The sequence below is a fragment of the Bos grunniens genome, chromosome 22 (genome assembly GCF_055505025.1).
Source record: "Bos grunniens cultivar Pamir isolate PY7600 chromosome 22, Bosgru_T2T1.0, whole genome shotgun sequence".
NCBI lineage: Eukaryota > Metazoa > Chordata > Mammalia > Artiodactyla > Bovidae > Bos > Bos grunniens.
In genome coordinates this window covers 54,764,943-54,785,449 of record NC_141186.1, presented here as the reverse complement: position 1 = coordinate 54,785,449, position 20,507 = coordinate 54,764,943, and the positions used below count along the sequence as shown (strand labels likewise).

The following is a 20,507-nucleotide window of genomic DNA, read 5'->3' as shown; positions in this document are numbered from 1 at the left end:
TTTCACTCAAAATAACCTTCTTTAAACTTCAGAGTGTCTTTGGAGAGTTGATAAACTAGATTTGACTTAGCAAGCCCATTCCCCGGGCACCCTTGAGCCTGGACATCTTTGTCTCATGGGGGCCTGCTCCCTCAGGGAGCCCTTGGCATCTGGACAAGATGGTTCCTGACCCCTAAGGACGATGCCACCTCAGACTCCCAGGGAACCCCTGAGAGTGTCCAGGCCAGCCCCTGTCTGTCCCTAGAGAAGATGTAAGCGGCCTCTGACCCCAGCCACCTCAGTTACCCCATAGGGCCTGCACTCAGGCCTCAGCCCTACGGACAAGCCGTTTGGAGGAAGAGTAAGAAGGAAGACATAGCCCCTTCCCCTATTGCCTTCCCTTCCAGGAGGGCAGACATTCCAAGGGTCTCCCAGCATTGACTACCCCCAGGCACCTAAGCTCCGAGCCCCTGTTGCCCAGGGTTGGGCACCCCAGGGACCTCAGGAAGAATTAAGCCAGTGACTTAGACACACCATGTCCAACTCTGAGAACTGGCCCCCAAGCTTTCCAGAAGGGAAAGCTAGAGCTCAGAGAGGTTACATGACTTGCCCAAGGTCACGTGACCAGTGAAGTCTGGGGTAGTCAAAGTCACGTGTATGTCCAACTCCCAAGATTTCCCACCATGTCCTGCTGACTCTGGATAAGCGAGGGAATTAGAAAGAAATCTAAAGATTGGGTTGGGGAAGAGGGGAGGTGAGTTGACGGTAACTAGGTGAGTGAGTGACAGGAGCCGACCCCTCCACGGATGCTGACGCTAATGGCTGGGCCCCTCCGCAGGTCATCGCCACCATCCCGACCAGCAGGCTCAAGTTCCTCAAGGAGGCGGGCAGGCTCACGCAGAAGGAGGAGATCCCCGAGGAGGAGCTCAACGAGGACGTGGAGGAGATAGACCACGCCGAGCGCGAGCTGCGGCGGGGCCAGATCCTGTGGTTCCGAGGTCTGAACCGGATCCAGACGCAGGTACTGGCAGCTCCCTGGGCCGGGTGGGCGGTGACGGAGATGAGGGGCGGGCCTAGACCCCACCCTCTGATCAGCCTCGGACGCACCGAGGCTCCCCGCGTGCGCTCTCCCTGGCTGTGCGAGGGAATGTCCCACCTCCCCGTCCACTGGGCGAGGGGGGTCACACCAGGGTCACGCCCACAGTGGACTTTGTGGGGAGGGGTGGCTCTGAGGGCCGAGATTGGGGGGGGGGGCTCCCTTCAGGGCTGTTGGGGGGCGGTGGATCAGGGCTGCCGGCTGGCTACCAGGAGGCCACGATGGCGGCTTGAGGCCAGAGTGGGCCCCAGATTCTCCCGGCCAGGGGGTCAGCCCTGAGGCCCGGCTCTTCTGCACACAGCTTCCTCCTGGGGGTGGGGGGGGGTGGGGCGGGTGCTTCAGGCACTCCCCCAGCCCCCACTGGGGCGTTGAGTCAGTTTTGGGGAACAAAGTTCGTTTTTAAAACACACACTGCAAGGACACAGACGCAGAGCACTGGTGCAGGATGTGTGTTCAGCCAAGAGCAGATTTCTTCCCCACAGAACAGAGCCTGCCACCAGGCGACACACACCAAGAAGGTGGGGCCCCCACACTCACAGCATCCCTCTCCCTGGGTCAGCGTTACAGTTCCCAGGGTGCTTTCACAGCCCTGTGTGGTGAAGAACAAAAAGACCCAGAGACCAAGAGTGGGGCAGTTTCCTGCCCAGCCGGCCTGGGAAGGTCATGGCGCCCCATCCCACCCCACACCCTCTGGGAAGCACGTCAGGGGCCCCCAACCTTGGGCGCGCAGCCCCGCGTGGCAGACCACTGCATTTCCACCCATTCGCAACACAAACAGATCACCTGGGCTGCCTCACCCTGCACAGGGCGCTGTCCCAAACATCTCCTGGGCCTTTCCAGCCCCCCACCTAGCTTTAAGGCTAACTGACGCTTGGGAAACAGCCCTTTGTGAGCGCTGGGTGCAGGGAGCAGCTTGCAGACCCAGAGCCTCCTGACGGCCAGCATTGTGGGCGCTGGAACTAGCCCTCCTGGTGGCCCCTGGCCACCCTCCCCATCCCCCACTGCCCTCGAGGGCTGGCAGCTGTCACACGGAGCCCTGAGACACCCACCTGCTGACACCCAGCCCGGCTGCCAAGCCCTTCAGGAGGATTCCAAGGACTGTAGTTTCTTGAGCAGGCACGAGTCCCGTCCAGCCTGACTCTTTCGTACCACTAAGTGGGTCAGTGCTTTGTCCCTCACAGCTTAGCCCTGCCAGGTAGGTTGGTGGCACTGCCCCTTCTGAAGGACAAGAAACTGCCTCCGGGCAATGACCTGTCCAAGGGCACCTAGCTTGTACATGACAGAGCAGGTATCTGGGCCAATGTCGGTCCTCCCCGGAGTCCCCTCCTCACCACTCCGGCTCCACGCCTGGTCCCAGGGGCTGAGCACCCCCTCTGCCTGCAAACCCCACGTTTAACATCCCCCCCAGCCCACCGGCCCCCAGGCCTCTAGATCGGTGCTGCTGCCGGGCCCTGGGTCTCCCCGCTGTCCCCGGGCCCCGGAAGCCCAGGTGCCCGACTGAGCAGATGTCTCTCAGAGCCTTGGACGTGTCTGGTATTGTCGTCTTGGTGTAAGTGGCGTGTCGTCTTGCCGTGGCTGCGGCTGTCCTCGTGGCGTGGCGCCTGTCAGTCGTGAAGCTGTCGTGTCCGTTCTCTTCGCAACTTGTCTCGTTCTCTCCTCCGTTGCAGATTGAAGTAGTCAATACTTTCAAGAGCGGAGCCTCCTTTCAGGGGGCCCTGCGGAGACAATCCTCCGTCACCAGCCAGAGCCAGGACGTAGCCAATCTCTCTAGCCCTAGTCGCGTGTCGTTGTCCAATGCTCTTTCCTCTCCGACCAGCCTTCCTCCTGCTGCAGCTGGGCGTGAGTGTGACCCCCTTACCGCCTCGGGAGCCGCCACTGCCAGTGCCGCGGGGGGCAGGCGGGCAGGGGCTGGGGGGCAGCCAGCCGCTCATGGTTAGGCCCAGGGAGCTGAGGGGCCCCGGCCATTGAGGAGGAGGGTCCCAGATGATCAGCCGACCACAGCCAGGCACGGGGTGGCAGTCCCTTGGTGGGTCAGAGGCGTCTGGAGTCAGAGTTAGGGGTTATGGACCAGGCCGTTGTGGGGTCGGGAGGGTCATGAGTGGTCAGAAAGTCTGGGTCAGTCAAAGGAGCACCGTCACTCAGGGAGGTTTCAGTGATCGAATGGTCACAGTCCCCCACAGGGTCACGGAGGCCAAGTGGGGATGCAGTCAGCTAAGGGGTATGAGGTATCCCAATCAGTGTAGGGTCAGGAAAAGCCTGGCTTACGAGGGTCAGAGTTGGCCAGCAGATCACAATCTTGCAGTCGAAGTCAGGCCGAGGGTCACTGTGGGTCAAGGGAGAAAAGGCTCTCGGGGTCACGGTCGGCCACAGCGAGACCCACCCAGAGGGCGCACTGGAGGTTAGGGATCACAGTCGGTCAGGGGACCCAGGCCCCCACGGGGATCGCAGCCCAAGGCCCTGTGCCCCGTCGTACAGACCCTCCATCCTCTGCCCTGTGCCTCTGACAGCCCCGGCTGCCTCGTATACTCTTCTCCCTGCAGCAGGGCTTGGAGCACAGTGAAGGCCTGAGCCCTCCCTGGAAGGGTCAAGGCTCCTGACCCCATTCCCCTTGACCCGGCGGGGTCTCATCCGGGCTGGCTGCCGGCAGGCTTGTGGACCTGGTCCAAGCCTCAGCTTCCTCCTTCCTCATCAAAGGGGCAGCCTAGGACTCTGAACTCCTCCCACGAGCTCATCTCCTTATACCATGGCTTCCGCCCAAGGTCACTCATCTCTGGCCTTGTCTAGATCTTTCTGAACCCCCTAATGGCCTCGGGCCCCAGAGGGCATGAGAAGATTCTGTTTACCACCTGCCTCCCTTCCCTGGTCTCTAGTCAGCCCCTCCCAAACAATGGGGGAGCTGTAGTCTGGTCCCCTCTCTCCCAGCTGTGTGCTCACTCCCAGCCCTCGGGCTTCTTTCATGAGACTCCAGGCCTCATCTCTTGTAGTTTATAAGGGACCTCTGTCCTCTTCTAAGCACAGAAGACCCAAACACACATCCTCTGCCACCAGGCAAGAAAGGACCATGTGCTGGGTGGGCACGATGCTGCCCGAGCCCTCAGGCAGGAGGCACAAGTCACAGGGCGCTGTTGGTGGTGCGTCCCATGAACCCTTCCGTGGGTACAGTCCCACCAGGTACGCGAGATGACAGGAGGCATGCAGAAACGTGGCAAAACCCTGTACTGGTTCATCAGCATGAAAACACAGCGATGGGGAAACCAGAGGAGCCAAGGTGAAGTGGGGCCGTTTGAGCAGATGGTGCCTGAGCCTCGTTTCCAGGAGGCCTTGTCACCGGAAGTCAGTGCCAGGCTCTCTCTGGGCAGGAGGCACTTTGATCCCACCCTCTTCTCCCTTCACACCAGAGAGGCCCCTCCTCAGCGGGAGGCCCGCACCCATCGGCCTTACTCCCACATCAGCTAAGCCGTGGCCTTGCTCAGCGGTGCCTCCTACCTCCAAGCATGGAGACCAGAAGTGCTCGGGGCTGGACAGCCAGTGGGGAAGAGTCCCTTTCTCTCCGTTCCCACATCCCTCCTGCATCCCTCCAGCCGGTCTGACTCCCAGGAGGTGGCCTCCAGGTCCAGTCCTTTGTCCTCCCTGGCTCGGTCTCTTTCTTGAAGCGTGGAGCCCCACTCGTCCTGGCCAGCACAGAGCTCACTGCGCTCCTGGCCACCCCGCAGCCTCTCCCTTGTTCGACCTCACATCTTAGCTCTCACGGTCTCGAGGAAAGAGCGCAGTCGTCTCGAGTCCTTTCTTCTGTTCTTTATAAAACCACTCAGTAAGGCTAGTCCTGGGCCAATTGGTTCTCAACACTCTTCCTTCAGAGAAATGCCCATCTCCACCTGCCTTTCGCTCCCTTTCTCTAAGGCAGCTTCCTTTCAGGCCAAGTTGATCCCTTTATCCCATGAGGTGACCCAGCTTTGGAACAGCATTTGAGAAGGAGCCTACAGGTCTTGCCCATGACCCATCATTTTCTCAGAGGACCCTAAAGGGGCTACTCAAGCATGACTCCCTCGCCCAAGCACCATCCTGCATCTCTCCAGGCATCACGCCTCCTTAGGGATCTTGCATTCCTACCTGTGATTGCAGAATCCAGCCTGTGACTCTGGGTCCTACTAGGACCTTTTCTTGGGCATCAGGTCTCCAAAAAGAGCCTGAGCATCCCCCTGCATGAGGGTACTTGTTCCAAAAGGGATCAAAGCCTTTGTGGTCTCAACACACAGATTTGGGTCAACATAGTCATGACGTGAACTCTAAATATATACCCCTTAGTTTCTCCTTTGCTTGAATAGTTTCTATAGCCATGTCGCCGCCTCTGGTCTCCAGGGACTCCAGGAGCCCTCTGGGTACCAGGCAGTTCCCTCCAGAAGCCCAGAGGCTTTCTTGGCACAGGTTGTGAAGCAGGTGGCCAGGAAGCAGGGCCCCACATGGGGTGGATGGAGAGATGGGCTGCCCCTGCCTCCGCCGAGCAGGATCTCCCTCCCAGGACTCTGGGTAAAGGAGGGCTGCCTGCTGAGGCAAAGAACACCTGGGCTTTCTGTACCTTTGTTGCTGTTCAGTCGCTCAGTCGTGTCCGACTCTTTGCGACCCCACGGACTGCGGCACCCCAGGCTTTCCTGTCCTTCACCACCTCCCGGATTTTGCTCAGACTCATGTCCATTGAGTCAGTGATGCCATCCAATCTTGGAAGGAGTCCAACCACGGTCCCCTGGGCTATCAGAAGTGACCACAGAGACCTAGGGAAGGGCTGTGTCTGTGAGGCTGACTTCTGGAACACCCCCAGCAAGTCCCATGTCCCTCCCCCAGCACCACTGTGAGACAGAGGGGCCCCAGCAGACAGATGCCCTGCAGTGACCGGAGAGTGTGGTCAGACTGACATTCAAATGATCAGAAGGAGACTCTGGCCCACGACCTCGCTTTCCTCTTCCGATTCACTCAAAAGCGAGTTTTTCACCTAGAAACTTAATGGCACACCCCTGATACTTGAGCCTAACCCACCATTTTCCAAAGCACTTGCCCACATCCTCCACTCCACATGTACCTCACAACTGAAATGCAAAGACGGAGGATCTGCCAATACCTCCATTTAAGTGAGCAAGTCTCTGAGGCTCAGAGAAGTGGCCTGACTTGGCCAAGATCACACAGCACGTAAGTGACAAGAGATCTGACTCCAGAGTCCCGCGTTTTACCCACCACCCACACCACTTGCCAGACAAGCCCACAGAGGTTGAGTTTCCACCGTGGAACCAGTGCCCACGCCCACAGCCACATCCAGTGAAAAGCAGCCAGTGCTCTGGGGGCCAGGGGGCCAGGGAAGCCATTCCTCCTCTTGAGATTTCCATCAGCCTGGCAGCGACTGGGTTGGGGGTGTCCTCCCATCAGCGATCAGGAACAGAGTTAGCGTTCAGCTCTAGGATCTGAGGCCAACCTCCACGGCTCCTCTCTCTCTTACTCCCACAAATTCCTAACCCATCTCAGGCCGTCTTCATATTCAGCAAGTTCGTAGCATGCTCCATGTTCATGAGTGAAGTTCCTGTTCCTTCAAACCAACCAGGCCCAGAGCATCAGACTCCTAACCCCAGACGGGCCACTTTCCCCATGCCTTCCCAGTCTAGAGAGGGCATGCCCCCTCCCAGCCCCCTGCAGATTCCAGGTTCAGAGGACCACTAGGATGAGGAGTCTGTGTCTCTTAGGCGGGGTATGGAGAAGGGAAGGAAAGGAAGCCAGAGCTCTCATTAGTATCCTGGTAACTAATTTAGTGCAACTTGGGTTGGCGAGGAAATGGCTTGCTTCTGGTTGGTGGTGGGGGGGAGCCCAGACCTCTCCGCTGTCTGAATATTCCATGTGTTTGTTTCCCTAGAGGGCTAGAGAACCCTGGACACAGAGTTCAGCAAGAGAGAGTGAAATTAAAAGAGGTTGTGAGTCTTTAACCTTGAGCCTGAAATGAATGTGAATCAACCCCAGACTCTTGGCTTCCTTGAAGCCGGGTAAACATTCGAGTATGTCCAACCCACCCCAGACCGGGACCTATGCATCTCCCTTAGAGCACCCCGCCTCCCCGCCCCGTGTGCTGATGAAACCAAAACACCTGAAGACCCCAGACCCTTCCTCTCTTCCCCCCTCACCCCACGTCCCAGGGCGGCTCACGCCAGCACAGGCCCATCCCCAGGGCAGGCAGGGAAGGGGAGACGGAAGAGCTTTTTTTCTTCCCATACTGTTTTCCATTTCAGCCGCGAGAGATCCGCAGTGGAGACTTGAAACGGCCGTGGCGGGGTGTCCCGGAAAGTCTTGTCCCCACAGTCTTTGTCCAGAGCAGTCCATTCTTTCTGTCGTCTCCATTCCAGGGGGAGGGCGAGGGGCCTGCATCTCATTGTGTGTCGTCCCCTCCGCGTTGTCAGTCACACAACAGGGTCCTGCCACCATCCCCCCTCCTCCACCAGGCGCTCCCCGGCTGCCGTCTCATTGCAGCTCAGCCTCCGAACACTCTGGGCACGGGGCTGAGCAGCTACAGTGGTCATTAGTGTCCCCCTTATACAGTTAGGAAGACTGAGGCCTACAACATCTTTTTTGTTGTTTTCACTTAACCAAGGGAGTAATGGCCCAGTTATCAGGAGGTCAGAATACTGCATAATCTCTACAGGCCACAGATAGGGTGTCCAGGGAGAAGGAAGTCTCTGAACAGCCACATGGCCATCACGGAGGGCCAGTGCTAGCACATGGTGTCTGGCTCTTGCTTAGCACCCAACGCCTTATTGAAAGCAGGATCTCACCAGGCAGATTTCCCCAGAATCCCCAGCCCAACAGCACATAAGAAGGACCAGAGACAGAGGTGGTTTTGAGAAGATGAGGAAGAGTCAGAACTAGTAAGTGATGGCTGGCAGCAGAGGAGAAAAATTTAAAAAAAAAAATCAAAACTTTGGAGTCTTACATAATACCAAGAGGGCTCACTGACAAACTTAAATTCTCTGTGTTCTCTAAATTAGAAGGCAGAGGAGCTTATGATGTGCTTTGCAAAGACTCCTCTCTGCAATAGTCGAGTAAACCCTGAGCTGTGACACTTAAAACCATCAGCCACAGTCATCATGAAAAATCACTTCCATGGACAGGGCTTTCCCGCCACGCACCCCACCAACCTGGGTTTAGTGCCACAAATCCCGGGATTGCGAGGGCCTTCCCACACCCACCCTGTCCGGTCCTCTGCCCCCCACCCCCAGGCCTGTGATGTGGGGCAGGAAGGCCGAGCTCTCCGGGTCAGCACCCCTACCTCCTCTGCTGAGGGTCTGCTCCCCCGAGGCATCATCGATGCCTGTTTTTCCCTCCGCCTGCTGGCTCTGCTCTGAGTGGGGGCTGGGAAGAGAGGAGGAGGCGCTTTTGTCCCTTCGGCCCCTCACTATGGCAGGCAGGGCTCCCCTCCCAGGAGTTCAGGGACGGGACCCTCTCTTCAAAGCGAGGGTTCCGTTCCTGTGCCCTCTGTGAGGCGGGACGGGGCAGCCAGCCTGGTGGCCAGGCTCGCCTGCAGTCAAGGCGCCAGAAGTGGGAGAGCCGAGACGCAGACTCGGGCCTTCCTGACTCCGTGTCCACTGTTCTGTCCGCTGGTCCGGACGCCTCCGTGTCCGGCCTCCTTACGTTCAGCAGGGAACCCAGCTTCCAACTGAGACCCAGACAATAAAAGATCTTGGCTGTTCTGTGGCTTAGTTCCGAACCCTCTTAGCATCCTACCCAGGGGCTGAGTCGGCCCCTTTGATTCTGGCCTCATTTTGGGGTTTTGTGTTTTCAAAGCACAAATAAAGAAAGAGGGGAAAAAAAAAAAAACCAGGAAATCAGGGACCCCAAAGCCAACTCCAATGACTGGCCAGAGCTTTGAGTCTATACTCGAGTGTTTACCTCCCAAATGCATGAAGGAAAGAAGCGTTGGGTACAAACGACCTCCGTTCACATTGTGCAGGCTTCCAAGTGTAGCCGTGTGTCCGTCTGTGTGTGCCGTGTGGTTCCCGTCCCCCCACCGCAGCATGCTCCCGAGCCCCGAATGTCATCGGCCGCCGGCTCCTCCGCGCTTTCTGGCTGCCTCTGCTGCACCCCAGAAAGCCCTGAGTTGGCTTTGGTTTGCTTTGCTGCTTTGGTTCGATGTCCCCTTCTCTGTTTGGCCCTCATGTGTCCCCCCTCTCATCCCGGCTCACCCAGCCATCTCTCCTCTCTGTTCCTTTTGTGTGTGTGACCCGTTATCTGTTCCATGTCGTGTGGTTCCTTAACGGTGTGTGGTTTTTCTAAGATGAATTCTTCTTTTTTTTTTTTTTTAACAAATAGCCTCTCCTTCTTCCTCCTTGATTCCCACCTGGCCCCGCTACCCTTCTGCATGGTCGAAGCTCTGCTTTCCAATTAACAAGGCTCAGTCTCTCACTAGGTCTGGGTGCCCACTGGAGTGGACTAAGCTTCCTCTAACCACTGTTCCCCATCGTCTCTACGGCGGGGCTTCCTTCCTTCTGTGCTAATACTGTAGTCTGTCCCCAAACCGATCAATTAAAATCAAACAAACAAAAAAGACCTCTCGGATGCACATAACCTGAGCCCCCTCCCTCCTCCATTCTTCCGGCTCCGTCCCGTGGATTCCAGCCGCCCGCTGTGCCCCGCCCCCTCTGCCTCCCCACCCCCTTCCCCTGAGCCCACCCCCGACCCCCAGAGCTTGACCACCGCCCCCCCCTCCCCCGGTGGTGCGCCTCACCCCCGCCCTTCCCTTGCAGATCCGCGTCGTGAAGGCGTTTCGTAGCTCTCTCTATGAAGGTCTAGAAAAGCCTGAGTCTCGAACCTCCATCCATAACTTCATGGCTCATCCTGAGTTCCGGATCGAAGATTCGCAGCCCCACATCCCCCTCATCGACGACACCGACCTGGAAGAAGATGCCGCGCTCAAGCAGAACTCGAGCCCGCCCTCGTCGCTCAACAAGAACAACAGCGCCATCGACAGCGGGATCAACCTGACGACCGACACAAGCAAATCAGCTACCTCTTCAAGTCCAGGGAGCCCCATCCACAGCCTGGAGACGTCGCTTTAGCTGAGGAACCCCCCCCCCCCAACCCCGCCGCCACACCACACCCACCCCCTACCCGGGCAGCCACCCATCCAGGCACCTGACTGACCCAAGCAGCAGCGAGCAACAGCAGGAAAAAAAAAACAAAAACCAACAAAAAAATACTGGCGAGAACACCGATTCCACCCAGCAGACCCTTTTTTTTTTCTGGCTGCGATGCTGTTTGAACTCTTTTTCACCTTGAGGCGAGGGCGGGATCTCGTGGGGAGCGGGGCTTAAGGGAGTGAGCGGGGGTTTTCCCAGAACTAGCCCTTCCTGGCTCCCGCCTGACATGGACCAACCATGCCCCCTGCCCAGCGCCAGCCACATCCCTGCATGAATGTACTGCATACTTCCGGTCCTCCCCTGGTTTGGTTTTTGGGGGGTTGGGGAGGGGTTTTGTTTTGTTTTGTTTTGTTTCTTTTCTTAGGCGGGAACTGCAAAACAGACTCTTTTCTGAGACTATTTATCCAATCCACTGGTCTGTGAAGTTTTTGAGATGCTTGCATAGCATGGTCTCAGTTGTACAGGTTAATTTCACAACTTTTTGAAATTGCAGAGCTTAACTCGCCTGGTAAATTTGCACCAATGGAACCGAAGAACTTCAGACACTCACAAGGTTATATCCATTTCTTTGTATCTATATCAACGTATACTTCTCTGAGACTGTATGCGTCCATATAGATAGGTAGATATATATATATATAAATATATATACATGGATATATAAAATTTTTTTGCCGGCATGTTGCCTTGTTTCCGCTTAAATTGCTCTATTTTAACTTATTTATGTCCTAAAAGAAGAATGTAATTTGTTTACAAACCTGTAGATAACGTCTTCGGCTATTTGTATGGTTTAAGAACACTGGGGGCTGAGATGCTGTAAAAACAGCTCAGCCTGGCAGACACCTCCCTGGATTGCACCCCTCGATGTTTTACGATAGCCATGCTCTGATTTTCTTTTGCCTGCTATTTCCGTTCGATAATGTCACTACCATGGGAGGCAGGAGTCAAGTGTGAGCGGGTATCCATCCCGAGGGGTCCATCAGCGCGCTCGGTAGACACAGGGGGAGGCGGAGAGAAGTCCTCGTGGGCTCCACGCACTGAGGGCCGGCCGGCCGCAGGGCCGCGGGGTCCGCAAGCACTGAGTGAAGACTTTCTCTCAATGAAACTCACTTGAGTTTACTGAGAGCACTTCCGACAGAGGTTCTCTCTGGCGCTGTCTGTGCAGAGACTGAGGTAGTGCGGCAATATTATAAATGCTGTTGTGTTGATTTTCTTTTCAGTTACTAATTTAGAGGCTTATTTCCTCATAGATCGCAGCAAATGTGCTGATGGCCGATTGGATGAGGATCTTAAGGCTTGCTGCTTTTATTTTTATTTTTGAAGAAGAATAGCCTTTTGCTCTGCACTACTTAGATCCGGAAGAACCTTATGATGTGTATATTGAGATATATTCAGTGTGATTTTTTTTAAACCAAATCGTCTTCCTGTAGTCACAATATATACTGTAGCCTTTGAACAGCAAGTCTTGCTTTCCCAGACAGAAAGCCATTCTGAAACCCTGCAGTATCACAGGTGAGAAAAGGTGGTTATTTCTCCCCCGCCCCTGAGACAACAACAGCACTAGTAATCCCACTTAATAAGAGCTTATTTAATTGTATGTCAGCCTCTTAACTGCTAAGCACTTTGTGGGTATCAGCTTTTTTCATAAAAGAACTTTTGTATTGAATACAAAGTTTGCTTTGAGACTTTTCAGCATACGATCTTTTTCCATAAACTTGTACAGTGCAAAAGACATTTTGAATACCATGACCGATGATGTCCCATGCTTCAAGGAAAACCAAAACGTTTCCCGCCTCGCTTGCAAAATGCATTCTTCATACTGACCCTTCCCACGGTTGCTCTGTGTCAGCCCGGGCCCTTCCCTTCTCCAGGCCCAGAGAATTCTTCCACAAACAAGATTGAGAGCCACTCGGGAAAAGAGCCATAGTCAGCTGGGAGGGCGTGTGTCTGGACGGCTGTGGAGAAACCCGAGGGTTTGGGATCCCGAGACAGCCCATCCCACCTAGCAAGACCTTCCTGGAAGGAGGACCTTTTTTGAGCAAGAGCATCTCCTGAATGTCGAGAAGCAGCATCTCTGAATGTAGCCAGCAGAGGGAACTGCGTCCCCTGAAGGGGTGACCAGCCCTCAGATGTGTTTATTGGATTCCAAGACCAACACCGCCCACACCGCCCACTGCTCTCCTTCGAGAAAGACCTGCTCCTGTAGAACCTGGGGCAGCTTTGGAACGTGGTGTGTTTTTTCGTCTCTGTTGTTTTTTGTAGTTTCCTTTTTTGAGGTTCTCCATCTCCCCCTGTGTTCCCACCGTGTGTCCATGACCTCATTCCATGACGCCAGGAAAGCCCGGCTTGCACATGAGGCCTCCTGCTCATTTTCAGCCAGGACGCAAGGGAAGCAGGAGGGGTCTCCCAGAGCGGGGCTCAGCTCCAGGGAGAATAGGGAGCCATGGAAGTTAGACTGCCCCCATGTCGGTGCTGGTCTTTTCTTGTCAGGAATGATGGATGCCCACACACACATACACACTCATACCCTCACCCTCACACTTGCACCCACACACAGAGGAAATGACTGGTTTGTCAGAACTCACTGTAGTACATAAAGCTTGCACTCGGCGTCCTATATCTAGCAGCATGGGGTACGTTTGGCAGTTCACCCCATTAGGGGGTAAATAATTTATGACCATTCATCTGTTTTTATGAATTTTTTTAATCTAGACAATAATTGTAAATAAAGAACTCACCATCTCTGTTCATTTAATACTATGCAATGGTGATGCTTTCGATTGCTGACTCTTGCTACTCCTGCAGTGTGGTTCTGAAATGTCTGTGGTCTTAAAAAAAAAAAAGGCAAAAAACAACATCAAACAGAACACAGTGACTATACACTCTGTAATATATACTTTTTTTTTAACTGGTCAGGGACTGCACCATCCTCTTAGATTCCTGTCTGCTCTCTGGACAGGTTCCAGAAGGAGGTAGCAGACTCGGTTCTGAGGTCTAAGCTCACCAATTTGTCTACCCCTCCACAGGTGAGGGACGAGCAGGGGGCCCATTCAGTGAGCCACCCACCTTTGGAGGTGGACAGGGAGGAAACTGAAGACTTTCCTTCCTAACTCAGCAGCAGCCTGGGTTGCTCCCACCAGCCCCCACCCCCCGTCCCATGGCCCCTTGTGCCCATGTCCCAACCAGAGCAGAGAGCGGACAAGAAAGAGGGATCCCTGCTTCTGAGCACAGACCAACGGCGGTGACTACGGTGGGGCGAGGATCCTGGGCCTGTCTCAGCCCAGGCAGCCCAGTGATTGAACAGCCACCCTTCTACCACGTTGAAATTGCCCCTTTCCCACACGCTGGCAGCTTAGAGAGACCTGCATCTATTTCTAGAATTTCCCCTCTGTTTCCTCATCAGGGTGTCTCATCTGACCAGCCACCTAGTTTTGATTATTGTCACTTTATATGATGTTTTTATTATGTGGTGGGACAAATACCCTTCGTGCTTTTTTTTTTCTTAAGCAAAATTTCCTGGTTATTCTCTCACGTCTATTCTTCCAAGTAAATTTAAAATGTTGCCAAGTCCTGCATCCTTCTGCCCTCCTCTCACCCCAAATATTGGGCCCTTTCATCACAGGTGCAAACGTCATGCCGCCATTGTAAGCACTGTCCACTCCGGCTCACTAAATAGCCCTTTAAGGAGAAATAAGAAGGGCATCCTAGCTCTTGAGGGAAGCCTGATACTCCTCCCATCATCTCACCTGTCCCCTGAGCCAGGGTGTTGTCAGGAGAGGCCACTGAGCCCCCACCCAATATCAGGGTGGGCCCCCAAATCACCCCCCTTGCCTGTGATGGGGTGGACCCTCCATCCGCCCCAGTCCAGGCGAGATAGAAGGTTCTCTCCCAGACTCAGAGCTACCAGAACGTGTACCCCACTTGCCAATTCTCCTCATGGAGAAATGTTTATTCCTGGCTCCTTTTCCTGAGCTGTTTTTGTGGGGAGGGGGTCACCCCTTGCTCTTTATTGACAGTTTTCAGCAGGTCCGTGATAGGTCCTCCGGGATGTAGCCGTTTCTTGCCTGGACCGTCTCACCACCCTGACTCCCCCTAGTGGTTCTTGCTCTACTTGCAGGAGGCTGTCAAATAAGTACACTGTGACATGCCTCCCAGCCCCAGACTCTCTCCAAGGGGCCCCAAGATCCCACCATTAGGTGTGGGGAGGGGATGGGACGGGCTGCATTTCTCTGAAGGTTTTTGGGTCCTCCAGAGCCAAGGCCAAAATCAAACAATAGCGGAAAATCCCCAGGTCTTTCTCAAGTCCCAAAGCGAGCTCTCCTGATTTTGACATAAAGATCCTGTCCGCCCAAGTAGGGGAGGGGGAATCCCAAGCCCTGGGCATCAGCCATCACCCCCTCCAACGAAAACAAGATATTTGAGGCTGCTTTGGGACTGCCCATCTCGGCTCCCCCAAGTCTTGTAACGCCTGTGGTGCTCTCCCTCCTGACCTTTCCTCTCGGGAGGGTCGGTCGCCACACTTTGCTAACTCTTGTGTGCACATATTTTATACCAGAGTAAGCAAGGAAATGGTGCCGCCTCCAGCTTCCTGAGCTGCCCGGGCTCTGGGGGGCTCTGGGACAATCGGGGCTGGGAAGTGACTGTGCTCTTATTGTACACTCTCGATTTCTCTGTATCTCTGGCTTGTGCTCTTTGTAACTAATGGGATTTGTCTGCCTTTTCAACACTATACTGAGCAATAACAATAAATGCACACGTGGAAATGTAGACACAGTACACATCATAAGGCCTTTTTCCGCGGGATGGCTGGGTCCCCGCCCTCCGTGGACTTGAACTCAGAGGGAAACTGAGTGCCTGGAAGGGAAAGGCAGTTTTCCTGAGGGTGCACAGGGCCGGGGCAGTCTCTCTCCTTCCACTGAGTCACACCTTCCTGTACCATTTGAGGGAGGCAAGTTCAGTGTTCCGTGAGTCATTAAACCTCCATGAGGAATAGCTGACAAGCCCAGACGGCCAGACTTTTGGGGGAAGAGACCTCAGGAGGACAAAGAGGTAGAGATTCAGGTTCTAGGGGCACCAAGGAAGGAAAGCTAACAGTGGCCTGACTTGGGGTCTGGGATTAACCAGAGGGAGGTGATGGGAGATATGGACAAAGGATGTAGGTATCATCCCCTCCTGGGGACAGGGGGATGCAGAAGGGAGCCTGGCTCACTAAGAGTCTGAGCTTTGCACACCTCTGGTGAACATTAGCAAAGAACAGGAACGTGCCCAGGTCAAGAGACAGTCCAGTGTTGGTTCAAAAGCTGAGGGTCCCACGTGCACACACACGCACACACAATCCCAGCTCTTCTCAGGGGACTCCCAGAACAAGCACCACAGGCCCAGTCAGCTTCCAAACCCAAACCCAGTTTCGCATCCAAAGTCCATTTACTCCCAGCATCAACCTTGTAGAGAAGGTTTTATTACAGTTTCCACCTAACAGAAGAAGAGACAGCAGTTCAGAGAGGTGAAGGGTGTGCCCACCTAGTAAGCAGGAGATACAGTATTGATACCTGGCAATCTTGATGCCAGGGTCGGCACTCAAAACTTCAGTTCCACCAGCAAATACCTTAATGAATAGGATACAGTTGCACCGTTTCTCCCAAATCCTCAGTCTCTCCAACTGCAGTGCCAACACTAGGGAGTTCCTTATGCCCCATGCACTGTGTTTATAGCTGGTGTGTCATTGTCCTCATCTTATACTCAAGGAAAGTCGGGCTCAGAAAGAAGCGACATGATTTTATCGCTCAGAGAATCATCTACAGATCTGAGATCAGGGCCTGTCCCTGGAACAACAGGAGACCCAAGAGCCCCTCCCCCTTTGCTCCCTGCAACATTTTTTTCCATCATAAACACCAGTCCTCAAACCTCTGGAATATTTTCCCATTAGAGGGAAATTGGAGGTCTTGAAAGCTGGGGTGGGAGTGGAGTGTGAGTTGCAATCTGCAGGTCCAGCCCTGAGTTCTGTAAGACCCCACTCTCCGGCCCCCTCTCCCAGCTCCTTGATGGCCTGTCACACTCTCTGGGTCTTAACATTATCCCTCCAGCAGGAACCATCTTCTGCTAGGACACTTCCCTCCAGTTTCAAGAGAGGAAACAGGGATTCTGACTCATCCAAGGGGAGTCTAGGTTCCATCCTGGGTCACTGAAGTTCTAAAAAGCCATGAGAAGCTCAGGGTTGCCAGACCATGTGAGGCTGAGGGCAACCCCCACCAGGGGCTCTGTCCAGCTACAGCATTCTCGCTGTGCAGGTGAGAAGCCAGGGACCTAAGGGTTGGGGAAACTGGCGATTGGGTCCTGGGCTCTAGCTGTAGGAGTCGAGCTGAGATCCCTCCTTGCCTGGGGCATCTAGCCGGTGGGCCAGATTCACAGGATCCCAGAGCCGTGATGGAAAAGGCAGTTTCGGAGGCATGGATCCTCCGGCTTGGAGAGGGCAGGAAGAGAGACAGGCTCAGCTCCTGGCGAGGGGCTTATTTGCTAGACTTCTTTGCCCCTGGTCCCAGCTTGGGTCCTGAGGAGACACTAACAAGGAAGAACAAGGACCATTCTGGCCACTACCCCCAAATTAATCATCCTAAAATGTTCATTGTAAGGCCCGTCGCACCCAGAACCGCAGAAACGTTCCTTACTGCTAAGTCGCTTCAGTTGTGTCCGACTCTGTGCGACCCCATAGACGGCAGCCCACCAGGCTCCCCCGTCCCTGGGATTCTCCAGCCAAGAACACTGGAGTGGGTTGCCATTTCCTTCTCCAATGCATGAAAGTGAAAAGTGAAAGTGAAGTCGCTCAGTCGTGTCCGACTCTTAGCGACCCCATGGACTGCAGCCTACCAGGCGCCTCTGTCCATGGATTTTCCAGACAAGAGTACTGGAGTCGGGTGCCATTGCCTTCTCCAGAAACGTTCCTTAGGAGTCCCTTTTTTTCCTGTGTGGGATCTCAGGAAAAGGGAAGGGTTGGGTCGCGAGGGAAGACGGGCTAAAGCTTCAGATTACAAGTCCCGGGTCTGGGTCGCCATGGAAACGAGAGTCCCACCCCGCTCTGGTCTCGCGCGCTACGCACGGAGAAGGGGAGGAGCCGTGGCGCTCAGAAGAGGACGGAACGTTTGTGCGAGTGGAGCTTGCTGCTGCCCGGAGGCTCCGCGTCGGGATCCGACGGGCTTCCAGCCCGACGCCGGAAGTGAGCTGTTCCGAGGCGACGCCGGGTCTTGCCACGTCTGAGTCGTGAAGTCGCTGCTGCTGCTACAACCATGGTAAGTGTTGGGGTCGGGGTCGCGGCCCTCCCGGGTCCTCGCCGCGCTGAAGTTCAAGCCCCATTCTGGGGCCGTACAGTTCTCCCGCACCGCTTCGGATTTGAAGTGGGGTGGCTCTGGGGGGTGGTCAGAGGGAGGCCGCGAACCTCTCAGAACTCTGCGGACAGCCTAGCTGCCGCGTCTCCTGCTCCTTCTTTTCCTTCTCCTCCCGCAACAATTGAAAACAAAATCCTAAACACCGTAGGAGCCGCTGTATTCTGAGCCCTTAGCGGGTTCCAAGCATTGTTCCTAATCTCAGCCTGCCCACAGCCCCGTGCAGTCGATTCAGTTAAGCCAGTGTTCTCGGGGAAATGTCTGTGCCTAGGTTTTTGAGGAAAGCTGGGTGAGCCCACAAGTCAGGACGCTGGGTTTGGTCCTTGCTCTGCAGGAGACTGGGTTTTAAGTTTCTTGGGGTTTTTTCTTGGCCTCTTACTGAGTAGGTACTGAGTAGAGTTGGGGTCCTTATGCCGTGACATTCAGCTTTTTTTAAAACTGAGTTTTTAACTCAGCAGTTCTGAAGAGGTGAATTATTTTGAGGGCTGTCTTTTACTACCCAGTGAAGACCAGACAACTTGAGGTGCTCGGAAGGATGAACTTTTTTTTTTTTAAGTAGCTTAAAAAAAAAACAAAAAACCACGCACTTATTCATCAGTCCTGGTTGGTGACAGAAAGTGGGTTCAAAATAAAGGCTGGTAATCTGCAGGGTCCTCTGATGAACTAGTATGAAACTACCAGGAAGTTTTGTTCTTGTGTACTCAGCATCGGGCCATTAACTTAGGCAACTGGATGTGACGCCTGGATAGGCACCCTAGTGGGGTGGAAAGCTTTGTGGGGTAGGCATTACTAATAGCAGGTGGGGGCTCTTCTCCCAGCGCCACTTTTGACTAGCCCTGGAGCAGGTGTTTTCCCTTCTCTGGGCTTCATATCCTCAGTCAGCTCCTGTGAACTCTGCCCTTTGGCTTTCCTAGTGCACACATGAAAGCACTTTATAGCCCAGGCAGCTTGCTGCAGGTAGGCTTCTCTTTCTCTTCCTTTCTTGCCTTTGCGGATCGTGGGGGCCTGCTTTACCGGGCATCTAGGCTTTGATGAGAGAAATTGTGTTTGCTTGATGCGCCCCTTTTGCACTGCTTTGCAACCATCCTCTCCCGGCGTTCTCCTTTCTGAAAAGTCGGGTCAGGTTTTAAACCTGCAGGACTCGTGCTGGGAAAAGAAATGGGGGAGACGGTAAGAAGAGTATCGTTTCCAGTCTGAAACCTCCTTTTCAGTCTCTCTTCTATCCCAAGAGTTTTGAGAGACTAGTGGTGGAACATAGTCAAATTGTCCATTTTTGTTCATTGACTTATTCATTCAGCAGATAGTCACTGAGTTCCTTCTGGTTGCAAAACACTGCTGGGTGATGTGAGAGGATGCAGAACTGTCGATGACACCAGCCCTGGCTCTGGGGAGCTCGCCTTCTAGTTGGGAGAAGGAAGCGTCTGAAGTGTAGACATTCAGCATTGATATTCAGAGGAGTCTGGCCAGTCAGGACATCTGGGAATCTTCAAGCCCCGGTGTTGGGGGCGGGGTGTGGTCATAATTTGAGCTGAGCCTCAGAGAATGGATATGAAGGTGTGGTAACTGTACTCCAGCCAGCCCTGCGAACTGGACTCTGTCACAGGTGGTGAACCAGGGAGCAGCCTCAAGAGAATCAATTGAATCAATTAATCGAAGTCTTCAGGTGAAAATCCTGTTATGCGAAAAACTGCCTGGAACATCAGAGGCTCTGTCCTTGAGGAAGGCTGCTCCATAGTCCAGCTGTAGCTCCCTCGGAGTCCCTCTTCACCCCCAAACGTAGCCAGGACGTCCCGTGCCACTATCCCCCATCTTTGCTCATGTTATTCCCTCTGCTTGGACTGTACTTTTTTTTCCCATGTGTTGGTCACTCGAGTCCTGTCCAACTCTTTGCAACCCTATGGACTATAGGCCGCAGCTCCTCTGTCCATGGAATTGTCCAGGCTAGAATACTGGAGTGGGTTGCCATGCTCTTCTCCAGAGTATCTTCCCTGGTCCAGGGATCGAACCCGGGTCTCCTGCGTTGCAGGCAGATTCTTTACCGTCTGAGCTACCAGGGAAGCCACCTGCCAAATTCCTCCTCATCTGAGCCCGTTTTTGTCCACCACCACCAGCCCCTCAGACTGCTATAGCCCGTACTAACCCCATTAAAATATTCATCCTGCCTTGTTGGAGTTACTTCCATACAGACTTCTCTGGGCAAGAAGTACCTCTTTTCTAGGTCTACATCTCCAGTCCCTGGCACAGTGCTTGGCACAACGAAGGCACTTAGAGTGAATCTTTACTGAATGAATGAATGATCAGATGCTATCAAGAACTTTAAAAGTGGTGGATTTAATGCAATGATTGCATTCTAACTACCATCAGTTCATTTACCAACAATATCTTTGGTTTTAGGTGTCAGTAATTAACACTGTGGACACTTCCCATGAGGACATGATTGTAAGTATTCCTTTAGCCCTTCCTCACATGCTGAGGACGTGGGCATCTCTGTTGATGATTTATTAATCCAGTGTGGCCCTGCAGCCTTTGCCAGTCAGGCTGTAACCTCAGGGGTATGGTCAGTCTCCAAGCAGGCCCTCTGAGTTGACAGGGCTGTGACAGTCTGCTCACTCGAAGTCAGGAGAAACCCAGAAACAGTTTGCAGCTCAAGGTGCTTAGTCTCCTGGCCAAAAAAGTAACTGGCTCTGGGATGGGATGGAAGTGGGTGCAGAGGTTTGAAATAGTCTTCCCACCTATCTTCCTCCTGCTGTCACTGCTTAGCCCCATTGAAAAGGGGATTAAAGAAGGAAAAATAAGGACTTCTCTCGTGGTCCAGACTTAGGCTTATTGGAAGCATAGTCTTCCCTGCATTGGAAGCATAAAACTATGCTTCCAATGCAGGGAACACAGGTT

The 20,507-nt window shown here is 54.1% G+C and overlaps 2 protein-coding genes and 2 long non-coding RNA genes across 15 annotated transcripts in view; 2 read left to right on the top strand and 2 right to left on the bottom strand.

Moving 5' to 3' along the window:
* The window catches only part of ATP2B2 (ATPase plasma membrane Ca2+ transporting 2), a 195,062-nt gene extending 182,063 nt beyond the window's left edge, over nt 1–12,999 (top strand). For 7 of the 11 annotated variants that reach the window (XM_086368496.1, XM_086368498.1, XM_086368497.1 and 4 more), the window contains 2 exons: nt 818–1,000; nt 9,847–12,999. In XM_086368496.1, the coding sequence (XP_086224622.1) occupies nt 818–1,000; nt 9,847–10,158 (495 nt within the window). In that variant the 3' untranslated portion in view covers nt 10,159–12,999. Of the gene's footprint in view, nt 1–817; nt 1,001–2,742; nt 2,915–6,968; nt 7,024–9,846 lie in introns of all 11 variants that reach the window. The other 4 variants (XM_086368502.1, XM_086368499.1, XM_086368503.1 and 1 more) reach the window with 2 other exon arrangements.
* On the bottom strand, nt 1,203–9,766 carry LOC147348656 (uncharacterized). The gene is made up of 2 exons (XR_015151813.1): nt 7,324–9,766; nt 1,203–6,982 (listed from the first exon to the last, which is right to left on the bottom strand). It is a non-coding gene; the product is annotated as an uncharacterized LOC147348656 (long non-coding RNA).
* Nucleotides 12,926–17,283, bottom strand: LOC147348654 (uncharacterized). 2 transcript variants are annotated; one of them, XR_015151810.1, is made up of 2 exons: nt 17,104–17,283; nt 12,926–13,067 (listed from the first exon to the last, which is right to left on the bottom strand). It is a non-coding gene; the product is annotated as an uncharacterized LOC147348654 (long non-coding RNA). The 2 variants fall into 2 exon arrangements; XR_015151809.1 differs by having other exon boundaries at nt 16,905–17,259.
* Nucleotides 17,284–17,461: 178 nt separating this feature from the next.
* The window catches only part of SEC13 (SEC13 homolog, nuclear pore and COPII component), a 35,329-nt gene continuing 32,283 nt past the window's right edge, over nt 17,462–20,507 (top strand). The window contains exons 1-2 of the mRNA XM_086368478.1: nt 17,462–17,522; nt 20,010–20,054. Coding sequence (XP_086224604.1) covers nt 17,520–17,522; nt 20,010–20,054 — 48 coding nt within the window. The 5' untranslated portion in view covers nt 17,462–17,519. The remainder of the gene's footprint in view (nt 17,523–20,009; nt 20,055–20,507) is intronic.